Raw genomic sequence first — 22,443 nt, 5'->3', positions numbered from 1 at the left:
ACATACAATGAGCTTTCAGCTTTATGGCCTAGGACATATGGTCCTGCATGTGAAAATGTGCCTAGTTGGAATGGCCAACTCTAGCATGGAAGATCATGTGGGTCCCAAACATTCCTAGTGAACCCTTAAGCCAAAAACCATACAATGAAAAGACACAAACAGAAAGTGAAGTTTCAAAGTATGTGACCACTTTATTAAACAACATTTGTAGTCACCAGAATGAAAGCATTTCAACATCTTTGGTAATCATATTCTGCAAGGTCAAGATATCACATTTAGTGATATCCTGACCTTGTACATACAGACATGTACATACATGTCTGTATGTACATACATTGTTACAAATGACAACATGGTAAATTATTCATTGAAGGTATACATAGATTCCAACATTACATACAAACACTTGCACTTGTAAAAAGTTTTTAAAAGTGTTTGTAATACTGTTAATATATATTTAATTTTGACTCCTTTGTAAGTACAAATGGCAACATGACATATACAGTATTATGATCTTATCCTTTTCCAATATCATGATTACTGCAAAGAACCTAGAAAATGGAAGAAGCAACCCAATAGCTACAATACAGCTCTAATGTTAGAGCTGTTGCCAGCACAACTATGTGATGGCAAGAGAAGGCCCAGACAGTCCATGTTGAAAGAGTGCACTCAAAGGGAACAGCCTAAGGGCCATGGCAGCAAAGTTCGAGGAGCAGCAGGACCAGGACCAAAGAGCGCAGCATGGCGGCAGCAGAAGCAAGACCAGAAAAGGCAGCATGGAGTCAGCAGGAGCAGAACTGAAGAGGGCACCATGGCGGCAGGAGCCCTAGATAAGACACCAGCATGAAGGCAGCAGCAGGATGAGATGAGAAGAGACACCAGTAGGATCATGACTGGAGACCATATCAAGGAGGCAGGACTATGGGCAGAGCAAAGAGAAAAGTATAACAAGTAAGCAGCATGACAACACAAGCAGACAGTAGACCATCCACATCAGTAAGCTAGCACAGGAACGCTGTATTCAGGATGGACCCAGCAGGCATTTTCCATCTAGCCAGCATAGGAACGCTGAACAGAGGACTGGCTTGGCTTGTTTGGACAAGGCATCTTTTGAGTGAATTTTTTTGAACCTTTACAATTTGGTGCCTCATGGGCTTTTTCCTCCCCTGGGCTTTTGGCTGGTTGGGGGTGGCATTTCTTTGGGAGGCCTACATCTGGGTTTTCCTGAGAGCTGAGGACTGCTGTGTGGAGTGGACTCTTGGGAGGATGGGGACAGGTGCAGGCTCTGGCAAACATTGAATTAGTTGGGTGATAGTTGTGGTCCAATTGTTGATAGATATGGAGAGTGTGGTTAGGCCTGCTATCTGTACCTACATGGCCTGGGTGTGGGAGACCTGAGCCCTCAAGCATAACATTTCTGCCTGTATATAGTGCAGGTACAGCCCCATGCCTCCTCCTCAATGTGGATGAGTGTATCCTGGACTGTACACTTCAGTGCTGCAGGTACTGTGGATGGTGGTGGCTGAGGCACTATATGTGTCTCCAATTCTGGCATGCCTGGGCTGGTGGGCTGAACTTGCTGGCTCTCAGGAGCCTCCCGCTGGTCATGTGGCATGCTGGAAGGCAGGTGAGGACTAGGCAGCTTCCTTCCATGGCAGGGATGTCTCCCCCATAAAGCTGGAGATGTTTAGGTTGGTGTCGAGGGGTGAGACAGTGGGTTGCAGTTGCTGGTTCTGTTCTGGTGGCAGCTACTGCTCCTCCTCCTCACTGTAGGTACAAAGATGAGGCTGACCTGCTCAGTTGATATTTCTGGAGGAGAAGTATCACTTTCCTCGCTCCCATTCCCCACTCCCTCCCTCCCCCTTCCCTCTCTGTCTAAGCCCTACCCTGCCATCCTCACTTACCTATTCTCTTTCCCACCTCCTCCTATCCCTACTCCTCCTCATCCTTCCTCCAATCTTCACTCCTCCACCACCACACAAAAGGGACAAACAAGACAAACTAGCAAAAATTCCACACACAAAGACAAGAGACAAAAGGTACTGGAAAACTGATGAACACAAAACAGGCCAACTCACTCAGGTAAATCGCCAGCTAAGCAAAGAACGTCCTCTCTCTCCAATGTTTGACACACCCTCAAAGAGCAAGCTGTAGGAAACCGGTATATATAAACAAAGAAAATAATGCGCGACGCGTAAAATGATCCATTATGGGATAATGCAACACATGACGTGATAAAGTATTACAAGTTACAAAAAACTTACATACGCAATGAGGTATATCACTGATTTCTCTAACGATGCCTAGTTTTTATCACGGGATATTAACACTAGGGATTTGCTTCGTGTTTTTCTACCGCTTTGGGCTATGGGTCAGGCAACCCATGGAAAACTGTTTTCCATCGGGTTGTTTTATTTTTTTCTCGGCGATTTTCGCCGAAAAAAAAACAAACACAAACCACCCCAAACCTTCAAATTTAGTTAATTACAACCCCCCCCCCAACCCCCCAAAAATTGTCTAAAGTCCCTGGTGGTCCAGCGAGGGTCCTGGGAGCGATCTCCCATTCTCGGGCCGTCGGCTGCCAGTAAACAAAATGGCACCAGTGGCCCTTTGCCCTTACCATGTGACAGGGACTACCGGTGCCATTGGTCAGCCCTTGTCACATGGAAGGAGCAATGGATGCCCGCGCCATTTCTTTAAAATAGTCCAATTTGGCAAAAACGATTGCACATCCCTAGTTAACACATCATTTTTCTGTTTTATTTATAGCATTTTGATTAATCTAGGACTAAGAGAGAATATAAATAATAATATGATGGTACCACATGACAAGTTAATTTGTAATCTTCATTCCAGTACTGATCATTTAAGGAAAGATGTATACTACGTGCAAACAGTTTGTGCTAATGTCTCATCTGCCTTTTCTTTATCTGTTACCATTTTCTCCACAAAGGTTGATAAGAAACTTGACTATGCTGGATTGTGCAATAGGGATCTTGAAAGCAAGGATCTTGCTTCTTTTCTCCCCAGGCCTAGCAGCTCAACATTTTCATTAATTTTTTGCAAATATGCTTTTCACTTGAGCTACCTAGTTCCTGCAACAAAAAAAGGGAAAACTACTAAGTTCCTGTAACCAAAGGGGGAAAATGTGTTTATTTTAGCCTATTCTAGTCTGGCATCATCCATCAAGAGAAGCATCAGGAAGCTTGCTTTCAGACTGCTGATCATTTGCTCTGGGACTGCAGAGCCAAAGAGAAGTATAACCTGACTTCTGCATGGCTATAGGACGAAGCATGCTCTGCTGGGATGAAATAGTTAACTCTTATGTAATTTAAAAAAGAAAATGAAGCTTGAGCCATGTTGCTTAGTGCAAGCAGAAAAACAGGATATCAATTTAAACAGTCCCAAGTTGCATGAACACGTTTTAAAACATTGATCAACTAGTGGATCACGATAGACAGCCTGACCTAAGGTGGGATGCACCAATGCCACACTACCGCCATAAATATATGTTAAAAAATTAAAGAGTGTGCCCTATTATAATGCATATTCAGGCTGAAAGTGGGTCCTGGGTCTGAAAATGTTTAAGACCAAAATTTTAAGACAATACAGATGTTGGTGCCTTCACTGTGTATTTCAACATTAATGTATTTACCTCTAGGGTTTCTGAAATAGAGCTTTGTCAGATGTTTCACAATTGTGCTAGCCTTCTGTATGTTTCTATATGTTATTAAATGAGACTTCATTCTTGTTGCATTGTTAGTATACTCCTGCCCACAATATTTACATTTACCAAATTTCTTCCTTCCTTCAGCGGCCTGACCTTCACTTTAATGTGCCACATACTTTCTTCCGATTAGACATAAATTGGATTACATCACACCAAAAGTACTAGAAAAGCTAAGAGATCATATGCAAAGCACTGAAAAGCTAAGAGATCATAAGCAAAGAGATCAGCTTCCCCATCCTAGGAAAAGAAATGACTCACTCCTCTGTGTTTGCTGTACTGAAAATGAAACGACCATTAATCATAGTTTTAGCTTTGCTTTCACTTGTCTGAGATGACAGTTCTAGTCTGGGTTTTTATTTGACCTGCACAGCCAGTTAGATGAATTTTGAACTTGGCTTTTGTTTTGGATTATTCTGTAAAAAGTATAAATCCATTAAAAAAAAACAACCCATTTATACACTCACACACTTCCTAGGAACAATTACAAAAGTTTTTAGATTGCCGTTTTGATAATATTGCATTGGCATCCATATGTAACAATGAATGTTTAGAAACAGAAATTTTTCCACCCCACATCTCTGTCTGAAATCCATCATTATGCACATGCTCCCTTAGCTAATTCTCTAGTCACCCCACAGAAATTGATCAGATTTGGCTGAGTGCGTCTCCCTCAGATCCTACGATATACTGGATTCTAGATAGTTCACTATACTTTCCTTAGCGTCAGTATTCATTTTCTCAACCTCTTCCCTATTGCTGCTTTTATGAAAAGGAATAACATCTGCCCTTCTTGAATTTTGCAGAACCCTTTTGTTCCTTTCTAAGGATGGGGACAGACACAGTTAGTAAATCTGCGCCATGCTTCTGGTTTCCAGAGCAGCCAGAGATGCAGCAGAGGCAGAGTTCAGATGATACAATGACAGCATCTAGTGGACAGACTGTGTGCATGCAGAATGGGTTCCAGGGCCAGTCACGATCAATGACCCTCGGCCACTGACACTGTGAAGAGCGAGCTAAATGAGGGCAGCTTCTGGCACCAAAGCCCAACAGAGGATGGTTATAGTTGGGATAGAAGCCAAAATGGGCCAGCAAAATAGTAAAATTAAATTCTATATTTCCTTGCATGCCTCTTATATAGGTAAAAATCTTCTCCTCAGTAGTTTTATTCTTCATTTTTCATCAAATTTTTACAAAAAGGACAAAAGGATGCTATAGTTCTATTACTTTCAGCTAGAAGACATCTGGTGACATCCACTGGAAGATGTTTTAAACTTCTCTCGTACCTCCACCGCCGATCACTGTCTTCCTGTGCCAGGCCATGCTGATCACATAGCTGCTTCCTCCCTACTCCAGGCCTACAGATCTGCCCTCGTGGCCCCTGCTTTCTCTTCCTTCTGACCACCAGGATTCCCCTTCCATCTGGGCCGCCAGTCCTGCTACCCATTCCTGATTTCTGGTTCTGCCGGTGACTCTGCAGTCTTCCAGCCACACAGGCTCGAGGTCAATGGTAGAAACTCCTTCCAGTCTCCGCAGCCAGCAGAGCCATGCTAGCTGGCACCTCAGCAGGGTGCAACGATAGGCACATGCGCACTCTACTGGTCACCAGACAGACCCCCATGCCAGCACTTTTTATATATTGATTATAGGAACCCATTTGAAAAAGTAACCGTACTTAGTTCACAGAATGATTAATACCTATATCTGGGTCAAAAAAGTAACTGACTATAACGACATAGCATAGCACTGATGGGACATTAGAAAGAGAAGGAATCATGGGCATTCATTTCAGATTCTGTGAAGCGGAAAATACAATTAATGTAACTTTTTCAAATTATATATATCACATTTCTTATTGTTTTTCTCTTCTGAATACTTTTCAAAAACAAAAAAGCACCTCTTAAACAGAATGTATTTATCTGATTTTTATATTCCGCTTTTTTGGCATTTCAAAAGTTCAATCTAAATGATCCTAAATGTCTGCCTACTTCATACCTGGCAAGAATTACTTGCAAAACACTTCACTTACCTAAAAGAAAATCTGCACAGAGGTGGCAAACCAAATAGCTTCAATTCCTAAATTTGTACTATAAAGCTTTTAACTGTATGCACGTGCAAAGAGACAGACTGTAAGTGTAACTACAGAAAGGCACGAGAGCTTGTTAATGCTGAAAATATGTAAGCGCTTTGTAATTGCACTTCAGGAATGCCATCTGTCTTTAATTTTATCCACCTGGGATTCTGTTGCGATGACCAAAATGGACCAATTACTGGAATCTTAAAACGCTGCTTTCTTTATAATTGACATATAAACTAGCTGAAGTTTCTCATTAAGTACTTTTAACAAATTAGGTGCAGATGTATAACGCTTAATGTGTAAGGTGCTGGGGAAATGAGGTCATGTTACAGCATAATAGAAACATATAGTTTAAATCTATTACCTGTTTTACACCTTAAAAACAAAAATGATGCATTCTGTGTTATGCAAGAAAGGTGCAATCACTTTTTTGGCCTCTGAAGAGAATATCCTGCCCAATGTCCTGAACTTGTTCGTAAACTTTCAGGTACCGCAGCAGCACCCACCTCTCCCATCCTCTGGTTACCCCGGACAACCAGAGGATGGAGCTTATTGCTTGACATTACACATTCTGTTTTTGCAACGATTAGCAAAACAATCTCCTGGGTGGTATGCAATTCTGACATTATCTTAGGAAAAAGGGATGGGACTGGGCAGATAGATATCCTATCCTTATGAATTGTCGAGTAGTTCCCTAAATGACACGGCCTGGATCTCCTTTTGGCAGAACACATCACTACCAGGAAGACCATCTTCAACATGAGGGTTTTAAGCGTTGCCCCTTTCTGGACAAGTTGTTCCAACTGTTCTATGGTTCCATGTAAAGCCCACTTTCCCTTTGGGGCAGTTCATCGTTTTATGTAAACCGGAGTGATTTGTAGTTTTTACAAGAACGTCGGCATATAAAAATAAATAAATAAATAAATAAATAAGGCCTTTAGTACCACACTGAGATCCCATGTGGGCACTATCTGACTTTTCAGTGGATTCACATACTTGATAGCTCTTAAGAAAAATATGATATCTGGGCATGAGCCAAGCGAGCTTCCTTCCACTCGACCCTAACACACTTCATTGCTGTCACCTACACTTTGAAAAAATTCAGGGCCAATCCTCTTTCCAGGCCATCTTGTAGATACTGCAGGGAATACTTCACTTTGCACCTTGCCTGAGGCAGTTCCTCTTCTCCAGCACCACCTCTCGAACATCTTCCAGACTCTGCCATAAGCCAGAAATGTGGAGTGCTTTCTGGTCTTTAGTAGCATGGCCACTACCACCTCTGAATAGTCCCATTTCCTCAATTGCTCAAGAGCCAGGCTGTAAGACATTACTGATTTGGATCTTCCATGAACCCTGGGCCTTGTCTGAGAAGGCCCATGGCCTTTCCCCAACTTTAAGGCCTTATCCTTGCTCAACCTCATCAGGTCTGCATACCATGTTCTTCTGAGCCAGTCTGGCACTACAAGAATGACCCAACTCTTGTGTCCTGCCACTGTCCTCAAAATCCTTGATATCATTAACCATAGGGGGGAGGGAAGACATACAAATACTGGTCTATTGGCCATAGCTGGATCAATGCATCTATTCACCTTGTCCTCTTTTTTCCTGGCCTCTGCTGAAGATTCTCTCCACTTTGGCATTCCTTTGCAATGCCATCAGATCCTAGCAGGCCCACCGCAAGTGGACGCCACTCATCCAGGCTCAGCAAGATTGGAGGCAGTGCCAGATAATAGCAAATTCTATTGTATCGTTTTGAATGCTAACCTTGTTATAACCACCTCATCCTACATTCTTCTCTTCTTAACTGTTTAGGTTTTGGTTAATCCCCCTCTGTTTGGATGTAAACTACCTTTGTTCGATGTAAACTGATGTGATATGACTTGTGTCATGAACGTCGGTATAGAAAAGAAGTTAAATAAATAAATATTCATATGTTTGTTTTTTTTTTAATTTGTTCTCCTAGAATACAGGTGGTGCTGTGTATTTAAGACTTCTACATTAATGTCATTATGATATTACTGTTTATTTAAGTAAGGGAGTACCACACTACTTTCTGCTAAGTATTTTACAAAAAAATATATGGAGAAGCAAAAATCTTGTAAGCATCCAATGTGACTGTGTCTAAAATATTAAGAAGCATACTGAATGTAATCAGATAAGATTTTAAGGAGATAATGGTTTGACTTTCAGTTCAATGTAGTACGACACACGTACATATATTTATAAACTCACTCTCTATTTATATGTAGGGCTGCCAGTTGCCCATGACAGAAACTACAGAATTTGCTCACTAGTGCACTGCTTCTGCTTCCCCCACTGTCGCACCTGCAGCCTGCACCAACTCGGCCCATGCGATTCATCCTGCTTGTACTTCCCGGACAGGTCCACCCTCAGGAAGGGGGAGGCAGGCAGGCCAGAGCCAGGACAGGCTACCTGGACGGCGGTAAGAAGTCCAGAGGCGGAAGCAGTCAAACAGCAGGCAGGCAAGTGAAATGTTGGCAAGGCATAAACTGAGTGAGGGCAGGTGGGAGAGACTCGAGAAGAGGCAGTAGCTTGGTATAAAGGTGGGGAAAAAATTGAAGAGAGAATGCGAGAGGCTGGCATGCAAAGGTGGGGAAAGAAGAATTAACAGGAGAGGAGGAGGAGGGCAAGCTGAAGTTTGGAAGAAGAGGAGGAAAGAAAGATGAGTGCAGGTCAGAAAGAAAGGAGACTGGTGGGCAGTGAGGAGGAGAGGGAATGGGGAGGAAAGAGAGGACTGCAGAAAAAAGAAAGACTAAAAGAACAGAGATAGAAGTGCAAATAAAGGCATCTTTTGCCATGGCACAGAGATTCAAGTAAAATGTTAAAAAGGCGAATAATACAAGTTAAGAAACTGCCAAAAAGAAAAATGTAACTAGCCAAATGTACACGAAGAATAGATTGCCGCACTGAAAATATTTAAACATTTAAAAATGGAACTTTTGTACACATTACATACAGTAAACCCCATGCACACTTGTGTAAGCATGCCGGATAATACTGTGCCCTGTAAAGCGGACATTGATATATACCTAACTACCTTCCTGCGTTAAAGGTGAGCCACCGAGTCCCCGCAAATACATAGCAGCCGGGAAGAGAAAACCAAGGGGCCGCCTCCAGGAAGCGCGCCAGCAGCTGGGCTATACCTGAAAGCCAAGGCCCCGCCCCCTTACACGTCATTTTAGGGGAGGGGGTGGGATTGCGAGGAACGCAACTCTCATCAGAGGGAAACGCTGGCACAGCACTGAGGAGGAGCCGCGCGCACGTCCGCTTCAGCACGTGCCTGACGGCGTGCGCCAGAAAAGTCAAGCAGCGACCTCGCACGAGCCAGGGCCCAGCGCTACCAATACAATGGCGGGGGGGGGGGCAGGCAGGCGGTTCTGTAAGCCAACGGCTGTCCCTGCTCCCTCGCGCCCCGCCGCGCGCAGCCACACAGAGGGGGCGGAGCCAGTGCGCCCCAACTCCGCTCGGGGGGGGGCAGCAGCAGCCCTTTTATCGCTCTGCAGTTTTGTTCCTTCCGCGGGCCTCTCTAATACGTTCGTTACCCCCCCCCAACCGGGACCCTCACCGCCCACGGCAGCGGAGGGACCTGCAAAACTACGTTTCCTGTTTCCGTCTCAACTAAGCCAAGAAAGATAGACTCACAGGAGCACCTTGCCGCCAACGCGCAAGCTCTGCCACCACGCCATCTTCCTGCTGCTGCTGCCGCCGCCTCTCTCTCTCTTTCTTTCTTCCTATTGGCGCAGAAGTTAGGCGCCGCGAGGAAGGGGGAGGAGACAAGCGACCTGCGTTCTGATTGGCGGCAGGAAGGACGTTTAGAATAACACAGGCCCACGCGGCTCGCTCGCTCGCTCACTCGCCCGACGGCGGCGCTGCTGAGCCCTTCCGCTCGCAGGCAATGCCTTAGGACAGAGGCTGCTCTTATCAGCAGTCCTAGTGCAGAGATAAGGATCCTGGGCTTAGGTTTATTTTCTCCATAAAAAATACAAATGTTTCTGGTTTTGTTTTTAATCACAGTTGTTTTAGCCGTGTATCATTGATCCTTCTACGAGGCTCATAAATAAAACGAGAACCCCGGGAGTGAGTGCCAAGCTGCTGCAATGGGTTACAAATAAGTTGGCTGACAGGAGACCACAGGTAATGGTAAATTCTCCCTCCCTCCTACACCTTTTTGACATCCATTCCCTCCTTCTCGCCCCCCTCTCCCAAGCTACCTAACCTTCCTACTTGTTTTAATTTATCCAGTATTAAAGCTTCTATATTTATTTTATTCTCATTTTATTTTATATTAATCCTGCGTGTTAGCTGTTTGCGGTTTGTAACTGTTCCTGGTTTCCAATTGTTCAATGTTATAATATGCTAATGTTCATTGTTTAATGTATCGCCTCCCAGTGAAAGTTTTGTTTCAATGTAAACCGGTGTGATATGTATTCTTTACAGGAATGTCGGTTATATAAAAATCCAAAATAAATAAATAGAACCAATTCTGAAGAGCAAACTATCAGGCCTGGCTGCAGCTCACGGTCAATCTGCGATTGGACGGGTGTCCATATCCCCTGGTGCACATTTTTACGCTCTCAAATTAACGCCATCTCTGGATCGGGCATTAAGCCTTACAGAGCCCAAATAGTATACAAAAAAGCAGAAAATACTGCTTTTCTGTACTTTCTCCAACTTAATATCGCAGCAATATTAAGTTGGAGGGGGAAAAAAGCTAGAAATGTCCACCCCCCCCCCCCCCACCACAAAATAAATGTGCCGGTGTTAAGGGAGCGAGCACTGAATCATGAGCACCCCTTTAATGCACGCCATTATTGTATCAGCCCATAAGAACATGCCATACTGGGTCAGACCAAGGGTCCATCAAGCCCAGCATCCTGTTTCCAACAGTGGCCAATCCAGGCCATAAGAACCTGGCAAGTACCCAAACACTAAGTCTATTCCATGTTACCGTTGCTAGTAATAGCAGTGGTTATTATCTAAGTCAACTTAATTAATAGCAGGTAATGGACTTCTCCTCCAAGAACTTATCCAATCCTTTTTTAAACACAGCTACACTAACTGCACTAACCACATCCTCTGGCAACAAATTCCAGAGTTTAATTGTGCGTTGAGTGAAAAAGAACTTTCTCCGATTAGTTTTAAATGTGCCCCATGCTAACTTCATGGAGTTGTTAAGTGGAGTGCCTCAAGGATTGGTTTTGGGATCAGTTCTGTTCAGTGTCTTTCTGAGTGACATTACAGAGGGATTAGAGGGAAAAGTTAGTCTTTTTTTCATATGATACTAAGATCTGCAATAGCATGGACACCCATAAAAGAATAGAGGGAATGAAAAACGATTTAACCCATTATATCCCAGTGTTCTATTTAGAGGACAGCTTCTTAAAAATTTTGGGACATAATGCGTTAAGAAAGCTTGAAGATTGGTTGGTTGAAGGTTTTGCCAATAAGTGCAAAGTCATGCTCTTGGGGTACAGTAATCCAATTGAACCATATGCAATAGGGGGTGAAATACTTATATACAGGATCCATGAAAGGAACCCTGGGGTGATAGTGTCTGGAGATCTGAAAGCATCAAAGCTCTGTGACAAGGTGGTGGCTAAAACCAGAGGAATAATCAGCAGGAAAACAAAGGTGATAATGGCCCTTGTACAGATCTTTGGTGAGGCCTCACTTGGGAGTATTGTGTTCAGTTCTGGAGACCATATCGCCAAAAGGATAGTGACAGGATAGAGGTGGTCCACAAGTGGGCAACCAGAATAGTTTGGGGGTTTTCTTGGAAAACTGTGAGGAGAGGCTGAAGGATCTGAATATGTATATCTTGGAGGCGAGCAGTTGCAGGGGAGATATGATACAGACCTCCATATAGCTGAAAGGCTTGAATGGCGCACAGACATCAAATCTTTTCCATTGGAAAGAAAAGTGTAGAACTAGGGGTCACAATATGAAACTCCAAGGGGTTGAGTGAGAATCAACATCAGAAAATATTTCTTCACAGAGAGAGTGCTGAATGGCCTCGCAGAAGAGGTGGTGAAGATGAGAATGATAATGGAATTCAAAAGGGCAAGGAATAAGCACTTTGGATCCCTAGAGGCTAGAAGATGGAAATGAAAAAATAGGATAACCTATATTAGATTTAGATGCAACATTTCCGATTGGGGTAATCTGCATGTAAGGCTTGAGGTGACCAGCCTGCTCAGCTGAGGCCTCAAATGCCTGGCTAGGTTGGAACACGCAAAAAATACAGATAATAAAATTTTTATACTTACAGACGTCTCGTTTGAAAAGTAACTACTTTTGGTGTTTACCTGGAACCAGCAAAACTCAAATATGCTCCGGGATAACCTCCAGTCGAACCTGGGAAACTCAATATCTTTGGATAAAATACCCAAGAACCTAGTGCGAGTGTGTCCACCACACGTAGCACTACGGCTAATAATTATAATAACAACAGCTATTAATGTCCCTTCACTGTCGCCAAAATGTACATAATTTTTTGTACACAGGGACAGGGCAATCAGAACACTTTGATTCAGCAAAAGATTTTAAAATATAATTTATTCAGCTGTTTATAAGAAAGTCCAAGACAAGTGTTCTGGGAGATGCAATATAACTGCCCTCTATCTGTAATAACTTGCATCTCAGTGAATCTCTGACATGCCCTGACTTATATAATCAAAATACAACATTCCCGAAGCTTCCAGAATGAATGACGTGACTGCCCAAAGACTTTTGTACAAAGATACCTTATGCTGTTGTCATGACAATCTATCATGTATAGGAAATGCTTGTGATGACACCCCCCATTCAATTGTAAAAATCATTCTATACTAGTCTTCCCTGAAACCACCCTATAAAAGTTCCTGTATCACCTTGGCTTTGATGCAATGTATTCTTCGGTTCTTCTTTTCTTCTTTTGTTGTGTAAACAAATCGCAGTCTGGGTCTTGAATAGGAGTCAGGCCCGAATTCCATTTCTTGGCACCAGGATTTAATTAAAACTGTCACCTTACAGGATCTTCTTTTCAACTGGTTTCCATCCGTTGAAACCATGCATCTGCAAGACAAAAGATTGCATCCTGGACCCAGTTTCTCTGTATTGTGAAGTAAATGTTGCCATTAAATAGGCCTCTCTCCTGTTGTTGCCAGCAAATCTGTCTCAGAGATTTTCTGCAAGTCATGCTCAGAAAAGCACTCAAAGTTCATTCACCTCTGACAGGCCACAGTACAGCAGAGGCATCTGGGAATTCTTGGTTATCTGCTCGGCCTATTCTTCAGTGCGTAGAGCAATTATTTATGAGACACTTTTGCATTTGCAGCCCGTTCAACCTTGATGCTTTTGATGCACCTGTAACATCGCTCTCTATTTTGATGGCAGGAGAACTGGATTCAGACAACAGACTTTGCTGGGCCTCGATCTGGGGTACTGATATGCAGACCTTTGGGAAACAGCATTATGTAGCACTGGATTGCTTCTTAACAGCAAAGCATGTTCAAGCAGCATTGTCTGCATTATCAAGAAGGCTGATATCTCCCCATGAAAATGTTGCTAAAACAAATAGGGAATGGGTTTGACAGTTTGGTAATGGGTTTGACAGTTGCTTGTTTTGATTATAAATATTTACTACACTTAAAATAAGGCTTGGGGAAACCTGCACAGAGCAGCAATTACTGCCTTTAACATAAGGTTTGGGAGTGACCTGCACTGAGCGGCAGTGGCTACCATAACAGAATGGGGGTAACCTGTATGGAGCTGCAGTTGCTGCCCTTAACAGGCCTTGGGAGTGCCCTGCATAGAGTGGCAGTTGCCAGCATGTGCGGCTTGCTGCGCAGACTGCATGGACCATTCAGTCTCCTGCTGACTGCTATTAATTAAAAATATGAATCGGTATGTAACAAAGCTTCCAAACAATTCTAACCAATTTTCAAAACAAAGTAATTTAGAAAAAAAAATACCTTCATACATACCTGATTAGCCATCTGATATCTTTTCCAACACCCTATTCTCAATGAAAGCAACTAACCTTTCTGCATTTTAGCCCTTCCCCAATTCTGGCCATTCCCTATTTATTTTAATTATAGTTACCTCTCTAAAGCCTTAATCTTTTATTGTGGGGTCTTACAAAAACTGAACTACCTCCTTCCGTTCCTTTACTTTTGTAGAGAACCCTGTGAAATGTCCTCTCTATATAGGGGGGACAGAGATAGCATTATTGTGGAGTTTAGCACCCCCATGTGGGAGCCAGAGATAAACTCTGCTACCATCTTAGTGCGTGGATTTTTCAATTAGCCCTTCTAGGGATAATGTGCTCTTTTGCTGTTCATATTTTGCTTATTTTTCCTTAGGGAAGGCCCCTTGGCTCTCTGGGGATGAGACCTGAGTAAAGTTAAAAAGAAGGGGTGCCTTTGCCTGAGTTAGTATGCTTTTCTTAGCATTCAGACAAGTTGCGCACCTCTACCAGCAGATAGAGATGGAGAAAAGCTGAGGTCACAATATATATATATATACTCCTGCACCGACATCAGCCTGCCAGTATTCTCCAGCAGATGGTGGACGTGCATCTCTCTACTGGGGATTACTTTAAAAGACGAAAAGAAAAGGAGAAAAGAAAAAGGAAATTCATTCGCCCTGCTCTCCTGTGGTGATAACTTATGGTCCCTCCCTCAGTCGCGTTTTCCAGAGTTGATATCTGCGGATCCCTCCCTCAGTCGAGTGCCTTGGTCCGGTAGCCGGTTTTCCAGTGTGGACAGTTGCCAGGAGAGAATCAGCTGAGAGGCTAGTGGGTACAGGAAACTGAGCACGGCAGTGAAGGCATTAGCCCTCTCCCCCTGCAGCCGGAGACGGACTCTGTACTCGACAGGGGTGGGCTGAGCTCAGGTAAAGAGTAAAAAACAAAAAAAGGACTGAGGTTTTCCGTTCCCCTTCTCGCCTCCAAGCCTCAGCGCACCAGCCCGATGTCCATCCGCCTCCGAATGAGCTTGGAGCTGAGTGGCAGGTTAAGTAGCTTTTTGGCTAGGCCCCACTCTCAGGCTTTGACGTTGCGTGGTAGGCTGCGGCGGCGTTCATGCACTTTTCTACGCACAAGTCTGCCACGAAACTGACTGAGCTTGCGCGCTGGGTGGGCACTTAGGTGGGCATGCAGGGGACACCTAGCTGGACCGTGTATTGGGTGCCTATATTTTGGGCATCCATAGTTTTTTGACACACTGTCCATGCTCTCTTGTGTATCCGCACACCTGGGCACACAATTGTCAGACGCTTTAGGAGCGTGCTGCTTGCAGGTGTTTACTTTTGTGCTGTTTGCCATATTCAGGCATCTCAGCTTGGCGTCCCCAGTAACTTGTGGCAGTGCTGTTTGGAGGCTCAGGGAGAATTATATCCGGCTGCTTTTACTGAGACCTCCCAAGCATGATGAGGGAATGGGAACAAAAGGGGACCTGTCAGAGGTTTCACCTGGTTTGCGGGCTCCCCTAACTAGTTTGTCAGCAGGGGAAGACTTTTCAGTGTGCACAGTTCCAACGCCCACTGGTTTCAGTATAGGCCACAGCGGCATTCGTGCGCTTTTCTTTGTGCAAGTCTGCCATGAAACAGCTTGGCGGGTTGAGCAGCCTTTTGGCTAGGCCCTGCTCACAGGTTTTACTCAGTCGCCACGCGGTAGGCATAAGAGGTCAGGATTGCAAACTGCGGATCCTCGCACGCCTGCTGCCATGCATAAGCGTCAGAGTATGTCTACACCTGCTGCGGGTCACACTAATAGGGACCCTGATGACATGGATGATGATGAAGGTGACCCTTACTTCCTGGAGGGTTGCAGCCGTATAGAACAATGTTGTGTTTCTCTCATAGAGATGAGTTGCTACCTTGGATCTCCCAGGCATTGAAAATGCTGGGGTGCCAGGTACTGATTCCATGGTTGAGCCAAAGAAGAATCCCATTTAGATTCCTTGCATAGAGCATTATGCAAGCTAATTAGTTGATCATGAATGGGGCCCCGGAAGCAAATTTTAAAGGGGGACAAGCCTTGGTAGTGCTGTACCCTTGGATCCAGCAGAGAGAGAGAGCAGCTGCGCTTTCTGAAAGTGGATGCGCTGGTATGTGCCAACACCAAGCGAACAACTATCCCAGTGGAAGGGGGAGCGGCTTGTAGGAGGTACAGGATAGGAGATTTGAGGCTATGCATAAGCAGGCCTTGAGGAGGGCCAATGAGTTGCAGATAGTCTCTTGCTGCTCCGTGTGGATCGTTCTTGCTTGCTCTTTCATAGGAAGTGATGAGTCTGATTGAATTTCAGGGCAGTGCCCTATGGCCACACCACCTTGGATGCACCCGATCTCATCTGATCTCAGAAGCTAAGCAGAGTTGAGCGTCAGCTATGGCTGATGAATTGATGCCAATACAATTTCAAAGTCTAATCTTATGAAAAGGCCTTTTAAAAGGATCACTCTGATTGGAAGTAAGTTAAAAAAAAAAATAAGCCAATAAATGGGGTGAGCTCCAGGTTCCTCAGTTACCGGAGGATTAAAAGCTGGTGTGCACTCTTTCGGCACGAGAGTTCATGTTAGGGTTATTCAGATGTTTCCAACCCTGCAGAGAATCGTCTTCTCAGAGGGCTTGAGCTTTCAGTAGGTCTCAGTCCTTCATCCCGGGCAGCCCAGATGAGGCACGGACTCGAGTGGCGGTGCTCCCCCCGACCCCCTCAATGAGGTGTGCCGACCCACTCCCAGGAACAGGCGATAGGGGCTCACCTGTCTCTCCTTTTTATCAGAAGTGGATTGAGATCACATCAGACCACTGGGTTCTGGAGGTGATAAGAGAAGGTTATGCTCTGAAGTTTCTCAGCATTCCTCAGGATGTTTTCATGATGTATCCCTGCAGCTCTCCGCTGAAGAGACAGACAGTGGAAGGTGTGTTGTCAAGATTCCTCAGCCTGCGGACTGTGATGCTAGTGCCCATGTCACAAGAAAATATGGGGTCAATTATTTGATTGTACCAGAGGAGGGTTCCTTTTGACCCATCCTGGATCTCAAGGGAGTCAACCGGCTTTGTAAGTGACGTGTTCCCACATGGAAACCTTACGTTCGTTGATAATGGCAGTGCAGTCGGGGGAGTTTCGTAAGTTTATGGATTGTCAGAGGCGTGTCTGCATATTCCCATCCAGCTGGAGCATCAGTGGTTTTCTGTGTTTTGGGGCAACATTATCACTTTTTTAGCACTTCCTTCGATTTGGCCAATGCGCCCAGAACCTTCTCTACGGTCATGGTAGTGGTAGCAGCAGTGTTGAGAAAAGATGGCATTCTGTCACCCATACTTAGACAATTGGCTAAATTGAGTCAAGAGCCATGAAAGAGAGTCTTCAGGCCTCGTGAAAGGTGATCTCCTTCCTACAGGAACTAGGTTGGGTGATGAACTTGGCCAAGAGCAATCTGCAGCCATCCCAGACATTGGAGTAACTTGGTGTTCGTTTTCAACACAAAGCAAGACAAGATGTTCCTGCTGGAAGTCCACATTCAGACTCTGATAGCAAGGTGCAACTATTGACAGAAACAGTATGTCCGGTGGTGTGGTCTTATCCACAAGTGCCCGGGTTGATGGCAGCCATTCTAGAGGTGGTTCAATGGGCAGGGGCGCATATGCATCCTCTTCAGTGCACTTTGCTTTCACTTTGGAGTCCACAGTATCAGAACTCCTCGATGTAGCATCAGTTACCGGTGGAGATCAGTATCCAACTATAGTGGTGGTTGGATCATCTAACGAAGGGCATTCTCCTACGAGCACCGGGCTGGCTACTGCTCACAACGGATGTGAGCCTCCAGGGGTGGGGGGTCTCACTGTCGGGAGTTGACAGCACAGGGGCACTGGAGTACAGAAGAGTATCTCTAGAGCATCAATCAGCTGGAAGCCTGTGCCGTTCGGTTGGCATGCTTGCGATGCGGTGACCGCTTGCAGGCTTGAGCGGTCCAGATGATGTTGGACAATGTGACAGTGGCTTACGTCCTTGATAGGGAGGAACCAAGAACCAGCAAGTGTTGCAGGAAATAGCCCAACTCATGGAACAGGTGGAAGTATATCTTCAGGGGAGCTCAGCTTCACACATTGCAGGAAAAGACAATGTTAAGAGCTGACTTTCTCAGCAGACAGAGTCTGGATCCAGGAGAATGGGAATTGTACAGGGAAGCATTCCAGCTCATAGTGGGCCACTGGAACCTCCTAGTTCTAAGCTTTCTGGCGACATCACACAGTGCGAAGGTTCCTTGCTTCTTCAGTCTGAGGAGAGATCTGAAGTTTTCGGGCATTGATGCCCTTGTGCAGGAGCGGCCAGAAGGCAAGCTTCTATATGTCTTTTTCCCATGGCTCATGTTGGGCAGAATGATTCAGAGGTTCAAGAGGCATATGGGGTTGGTGCTTCTGATGGCAGCAGATTAGCCCAGGAGGTTGTGCTTTACAGATCTGCAGAGGCTTCTGGTGGAATTTCCTCTCTGATTACCAGTCCACAGGAATCAGTTATAGCAGGGGCCTATTCTTCTCGAAGATCTGACTTGATTTTTTGTTTTATGGTGTGGCCCTTGAGAGGGCTTGGTTACTGAGGCATGGTTACTGAAGGTTATTCACTTTCCTAGCCTGTGTTCGCATTTGGTGAGTGTTTGAGGCTTGGTGTGAGGAACGAGGGGTTCATCCTTGTTCAATTAAAATCCCGCTCAGTTTGGAGTTTTTGCAGGATGGGTTGTTTAAGGGCTTGGCCCTTAATTCCTTGAAGGTACAGGTGGCAGTTCTTGCTTGTTTCTGAGGTCACATGAAGGGTGAACTTTTGTCAGACCTGTTCTGCGTGTAGACTTCCGAACTGTGGGCTCTGTCTTACCTGGAACCATTTCTGCGAGTGACTCCAGAGGCAATCCAACTCTATGTACTGAATTAAGGCATATCAGAATGTTTAGTTTCAATGAAGCTGTAATTTCACTTTAACCATTACCTTAATTTTGTTGTATGCCAGATTTTATATCTTTCCAGGTTGAAAACACAAAGCCTTCTCTGCCATATGAGATGTAACGCTTGAAGATTACATTTTTTCCCAGTTTGATTTTTTAAATTTTAAATAGATCTATTTTAATTTTCACTTTAGTTTTATTTTGGGTCGATCCAAACACTTTTTGGTCTTAATTTTTTAGCTCAAATATGTGCTCATTGTTGTTTGTCTTTTTGTGTGTCATGACACCTGAAGAATGCAATTAATGAATTTATGTGTCAATTCAGTGAAATATGTTTCTATGTAATGTTTGAGCACTTAAGTTGTTTTTGGTTCTGACTATTGCATGTTACCTAATAATAAAGTGAGAATATTATGCAGATGTAGGGATTACTAGATGCAGGGAGTTATGGCAATGATGGAATTTTCTCATTGATTAATTTGAATATGTTTTGCTCCTATATTAGGCTTTAATCCATAACATATACATCTAATAACGAGTTAAGAAGCTACACTCCGATGTCAGAAATCCACCATACTGAGAGAACTGCATACATCATGTGTCATTGATTTCAGAAATCATCCAATCCTTTGCACAGAAGTCATCTTGCACCCTTCATTATATGGACCTTTATTTGACATGTGATAACTGATTGGCATAACAAAAATATTGTTATGATATACCTAGTCAATATTTAGTTATGTACCCATTTGCAGATGCACTATTTAGGTTTTCAAGTTAATGATACACTCTGAATTAATGCAGTTTTTATCAGTCCCTACAGCCAAGCGTTTTGTAGCATTTTCCAGCCCTATACCTTATAATGCATGTATGCATTCACTTGCTGAGTCAGCTGGATGATTGATGTGTTCTCTTTTACTTTTATCTATGAAAGCTAGTCGGATCACACTAACCACTGGCTTGCCACTTTACAGTGTGATATGTCTTGGTATAAATCAAATATTCACTTGAGTTAAATTCTGCTCTATTGATGCCTCTGCACAAATATTTTTCTTTCTTCTCCTGCAGCCTGCATTTATGGTATTCACATTGCTGGTCTTTCATGTTCTATTCCCCCTGCTTCTAACCTTACCCAATATATCAAATTTAGTTATTCCCTTTCTACTATGAGTTCCCTGTGTACCTCCTTGGGCATTTCTTCCTGTAACACTACCTGTCAGGTTATTCACTTAGTTTGTTTACAACCTCTCTCAGATGTTTTCTGGTAGTGTGACACTTCTGTTTACCTATAGGCCCATTTCTGCCTATGATGCTTTGCAACACTTTTGTAACTTGTCCCACATTACGTATGCACAATATAGTGTGAGACCTGCTGACTTGGTTTTTCTCTTTATCTTCCTGGCTTCCTTCACTCTCCTGGTTATGTGCATTGCTCATATCCCTGTTTGCCATTTTAGCGAATACCATCCTGCATTGTTGTTTAACACTCTTTTTCTTTTATTCAAATATTTGCACTTCTTCTTCTGTTTTATACCTTTCCACTCCTGTCTCTGCCTCTCATTATGATACAGTACTCCTTGCAGAGACTCGCCCAGTATAAATATTATTATATGAGAAAAATAATACTTTCATACTAGTCTTTGTTTTTCCTATCTTTATACTTGTTACAACACTATTATGTAATTACTTGACTCTGAAAGATAACATATGTGGTCTTGCTATTATAGGTTTTCACTTCTTTATAATGCAGCCATCCTTGCAGCTCAACTATAGAGCTAATGGATATCTAGTGAAACGTAGTCATACTGCTATTATTTGTTAATTAGAGAATGTGTGTCTATCTATGAGTCTCATTTACTTTAATGGGGAGCTAGAGGGATCACTATGCACACAAAAGGTTAGTTGTTAGCCTACACATTTTAGCCCATTTGCCATAATCACTTCTTACGGTGATTACTCTTGCCATTTGTAAATGGCACAAGAGGGAAATGATGTGTGCCTGAGCCTGAAAACCAACATGAAGAAGGCAACTGACCCAGAATCTCTGCTATCTTAGCCTATGTGAACTCCAAATGCCTTACTGAGCCTGAGCTGCAGGAATTCCAAAAACACCTGGATAGCAATTGAAGCTGGTACCACGATTGTAATGCCTAATTATAGGGTCACAAAAGGAGGAGGCAACGGTTGGAAACTTCAGGCTATACTGTCACAATAAGAGGTACCATTTCCAGGGGCATCTGTAAATACAGCCTAAGATATGATAATTGCCTGACTAACAAGATTCTAATAGAACAAAGGACTATCTAAGTGATGGTAAATGGGCTCCACCTTGGAGAAATACTCAGGGTAGCTTAGGGATAATCTTATGCTGTTGACATGACAACCTATGTAAATTATTCTCTGGGTAGTCACGCATTTCTAGAATTTCTAATCTAGTACTATATTATTTTACCTATAAAAGAAGGGTAAATTCATGTAAACGATGAGTTGCTGGTAGTATGTCAGAGAAATAGCATCTAGCATCTCCCGAGAATACTTATATTGATCAATAAAAAATGATACTTTCTACAAAAATCTAAGAGGTACATTTTAAAAAACAGTATGCGCGTGAAGAAAAGTACGCCGGATTTTAAAAGAAAAGAAAGTAAAATGTGCAGCCAAGCCGCACATTTTACTTTCAGAAATTAGCGCCTACCCAAAGGTAGGCACTAGTTTCTGCCGGCACCGGGAAAGTGCACAGAAAAGCAGTAAAAACTGCTTTTCTGTGCACCCTCTGACTTAATATCATAACGATATTAAGTCAGAGGTCCCGAAGTGTAAAAAAAAGAAAAAATTTTTTTTTAAATAGGCCAGCGGCTGTCAGGCCGAAAACCGGACGCTCAATTTTGCTGGCATCCAGTTTCCGAGCCCGTGGCTGTCAGCGGGCTCGAGAACCGATGCTGGCAAAATTGAGCATCGGCTATCAAACCCGATGACAGCCGCCGCTCCGGGCTAAAAGGAGGCGCTAGGGACGTGCTATTGTCCCTAGTGCCTTCTTTTGCCTATTTCTACCGCACCACCTAATTTAAATACTCAATCACGCGTGCCGGGAGAGCGGGCGTTCATCCGCTCTCCCGCGGACTTTACTGAATCGGCCTGTAAGTAACACTATCACCTTGGTTAACCTACATTTTCAAGCAATTAAGCATAATCAAGAGGACATTATCACCATTAAACCATGCTGAGCAAAGACCGTACTTTTATCCAGCCCATCCAATCACTCACCAATGACTTGTTTAGAGAGCTAGACAACAGCATTAGCGACTTAATGAAAGGACAGATTCCAACCCATTTAGTCTCTCCAGATGCTTTTGCTAAAATTACCTGGAACAACATCTAGCCTATACAGCTCCAGATTGCTTATCATATGGGTAATGCTGTATCTCTGTAAGTGGACATTGAGAATATGGAGGTTGCATGTTTTAAATTTGCCTTTCATTTTACCTGAGAATGTTTACCAACAATTAATGTAGGTACATGGACAAACAATGTATACCTGTATGTAGACACCCCTGCCCGTCTAGCCTGTCAAAGTGATAACCCACAGCAATATTTATTTCCTAATATAGGCCTATGCCAACAAAGGACATGCATTGGTTGTGTCCTGGTAAGCTTTTTCTGAAGGATACTACAGAAGCTCTGTGTGGTTTGTCCTCAGACA

The 22,443-nt window shown here is 43.7% G+C and overlaps 1 protein-coding gene and 2 long non-coding RNA genes across 7 annotated transcripts in view; 1 reads left to right on the top strand and 2 right to left on the bottom strand.

The window, feature by feature from the left end:
• The window catches only part of CLYBL (citrate lyase beta like), a 392,684-nt gene extending 383,152 nt beyond the window's left edge, over nucleotides 1–9,532 (bottom strand). For 4 of the 5 annotated variants that reach the window (XR_003857137.1, XR_003857136.1, XR_003857134.1 and 1 more), the window contains exon 1: nucleotides 8,863–9,054. Coding sequence is in view for 1 of the 5 variants with exons in the window: in XM_029604501.1 (XP_029460361.1) it covers nucleotides 8,863–9,002 (140 nt within the window). In the remaining 4 variants the exon portion in view is untranslated. Of the gene's footprint in view, nucleotides 1–8,862; nucleotides 9,055–9,467 lie in introns of those variants that run through there. The other variant, XR_003857135.1, reaches the window with a different exon arrangement.
• On the bottom strand, nucleotides 167–8,838 carry LOC115092976. Its single transcript, XR_003857138.1, has 3 exons — nucleotides 8,130–8,838; nucleotides 2,079–2,148; nucleotides 167–919 (listed from the first exon to the last, which is right to left on the bottom strand). It is a non-coding gene; the product is annotated as an uncharacterized LOC115092976 (long non-coding RNA).
• A 112-nt stretch (nucleotides 9,533–9,644) lies between the features above and the next one.
• Nucleotides 9,645–22,443, top strand: part of LOC115092977 — a 38,369-nt gene continuing 25,570 nt past the window's right edge. The window contains exon 1 of the long non-coding RNA XR_003857139.1: nucleotides 9,645–9,959. This is a non-coding gene — a long non-coding RNA (uncharacterized LOC115092977). The remainder of the gene's footprint in view (nucleotides 9,960–22,443) is intronic.

Source organism: Rhinatrema bivittatum, chromosome 5 (genome assembly GCF_901001135.1).
Source record: "Rhinatrema bivittatum chromosome 5, aRhiBiv1.1, whole genome shotgun sequence".
Lineage (NCBI taxonomy): Eukaryota > Metazoa > Chordata > Amphibia > Gymnophiona > Rhinatrematidae > Rhinatrema > Rhinatrema bivittatum.
Note: the sequence above shows the minus strand (reverse complement) of the source record. Positions and strands in the feature narration are given on the sequence as shown.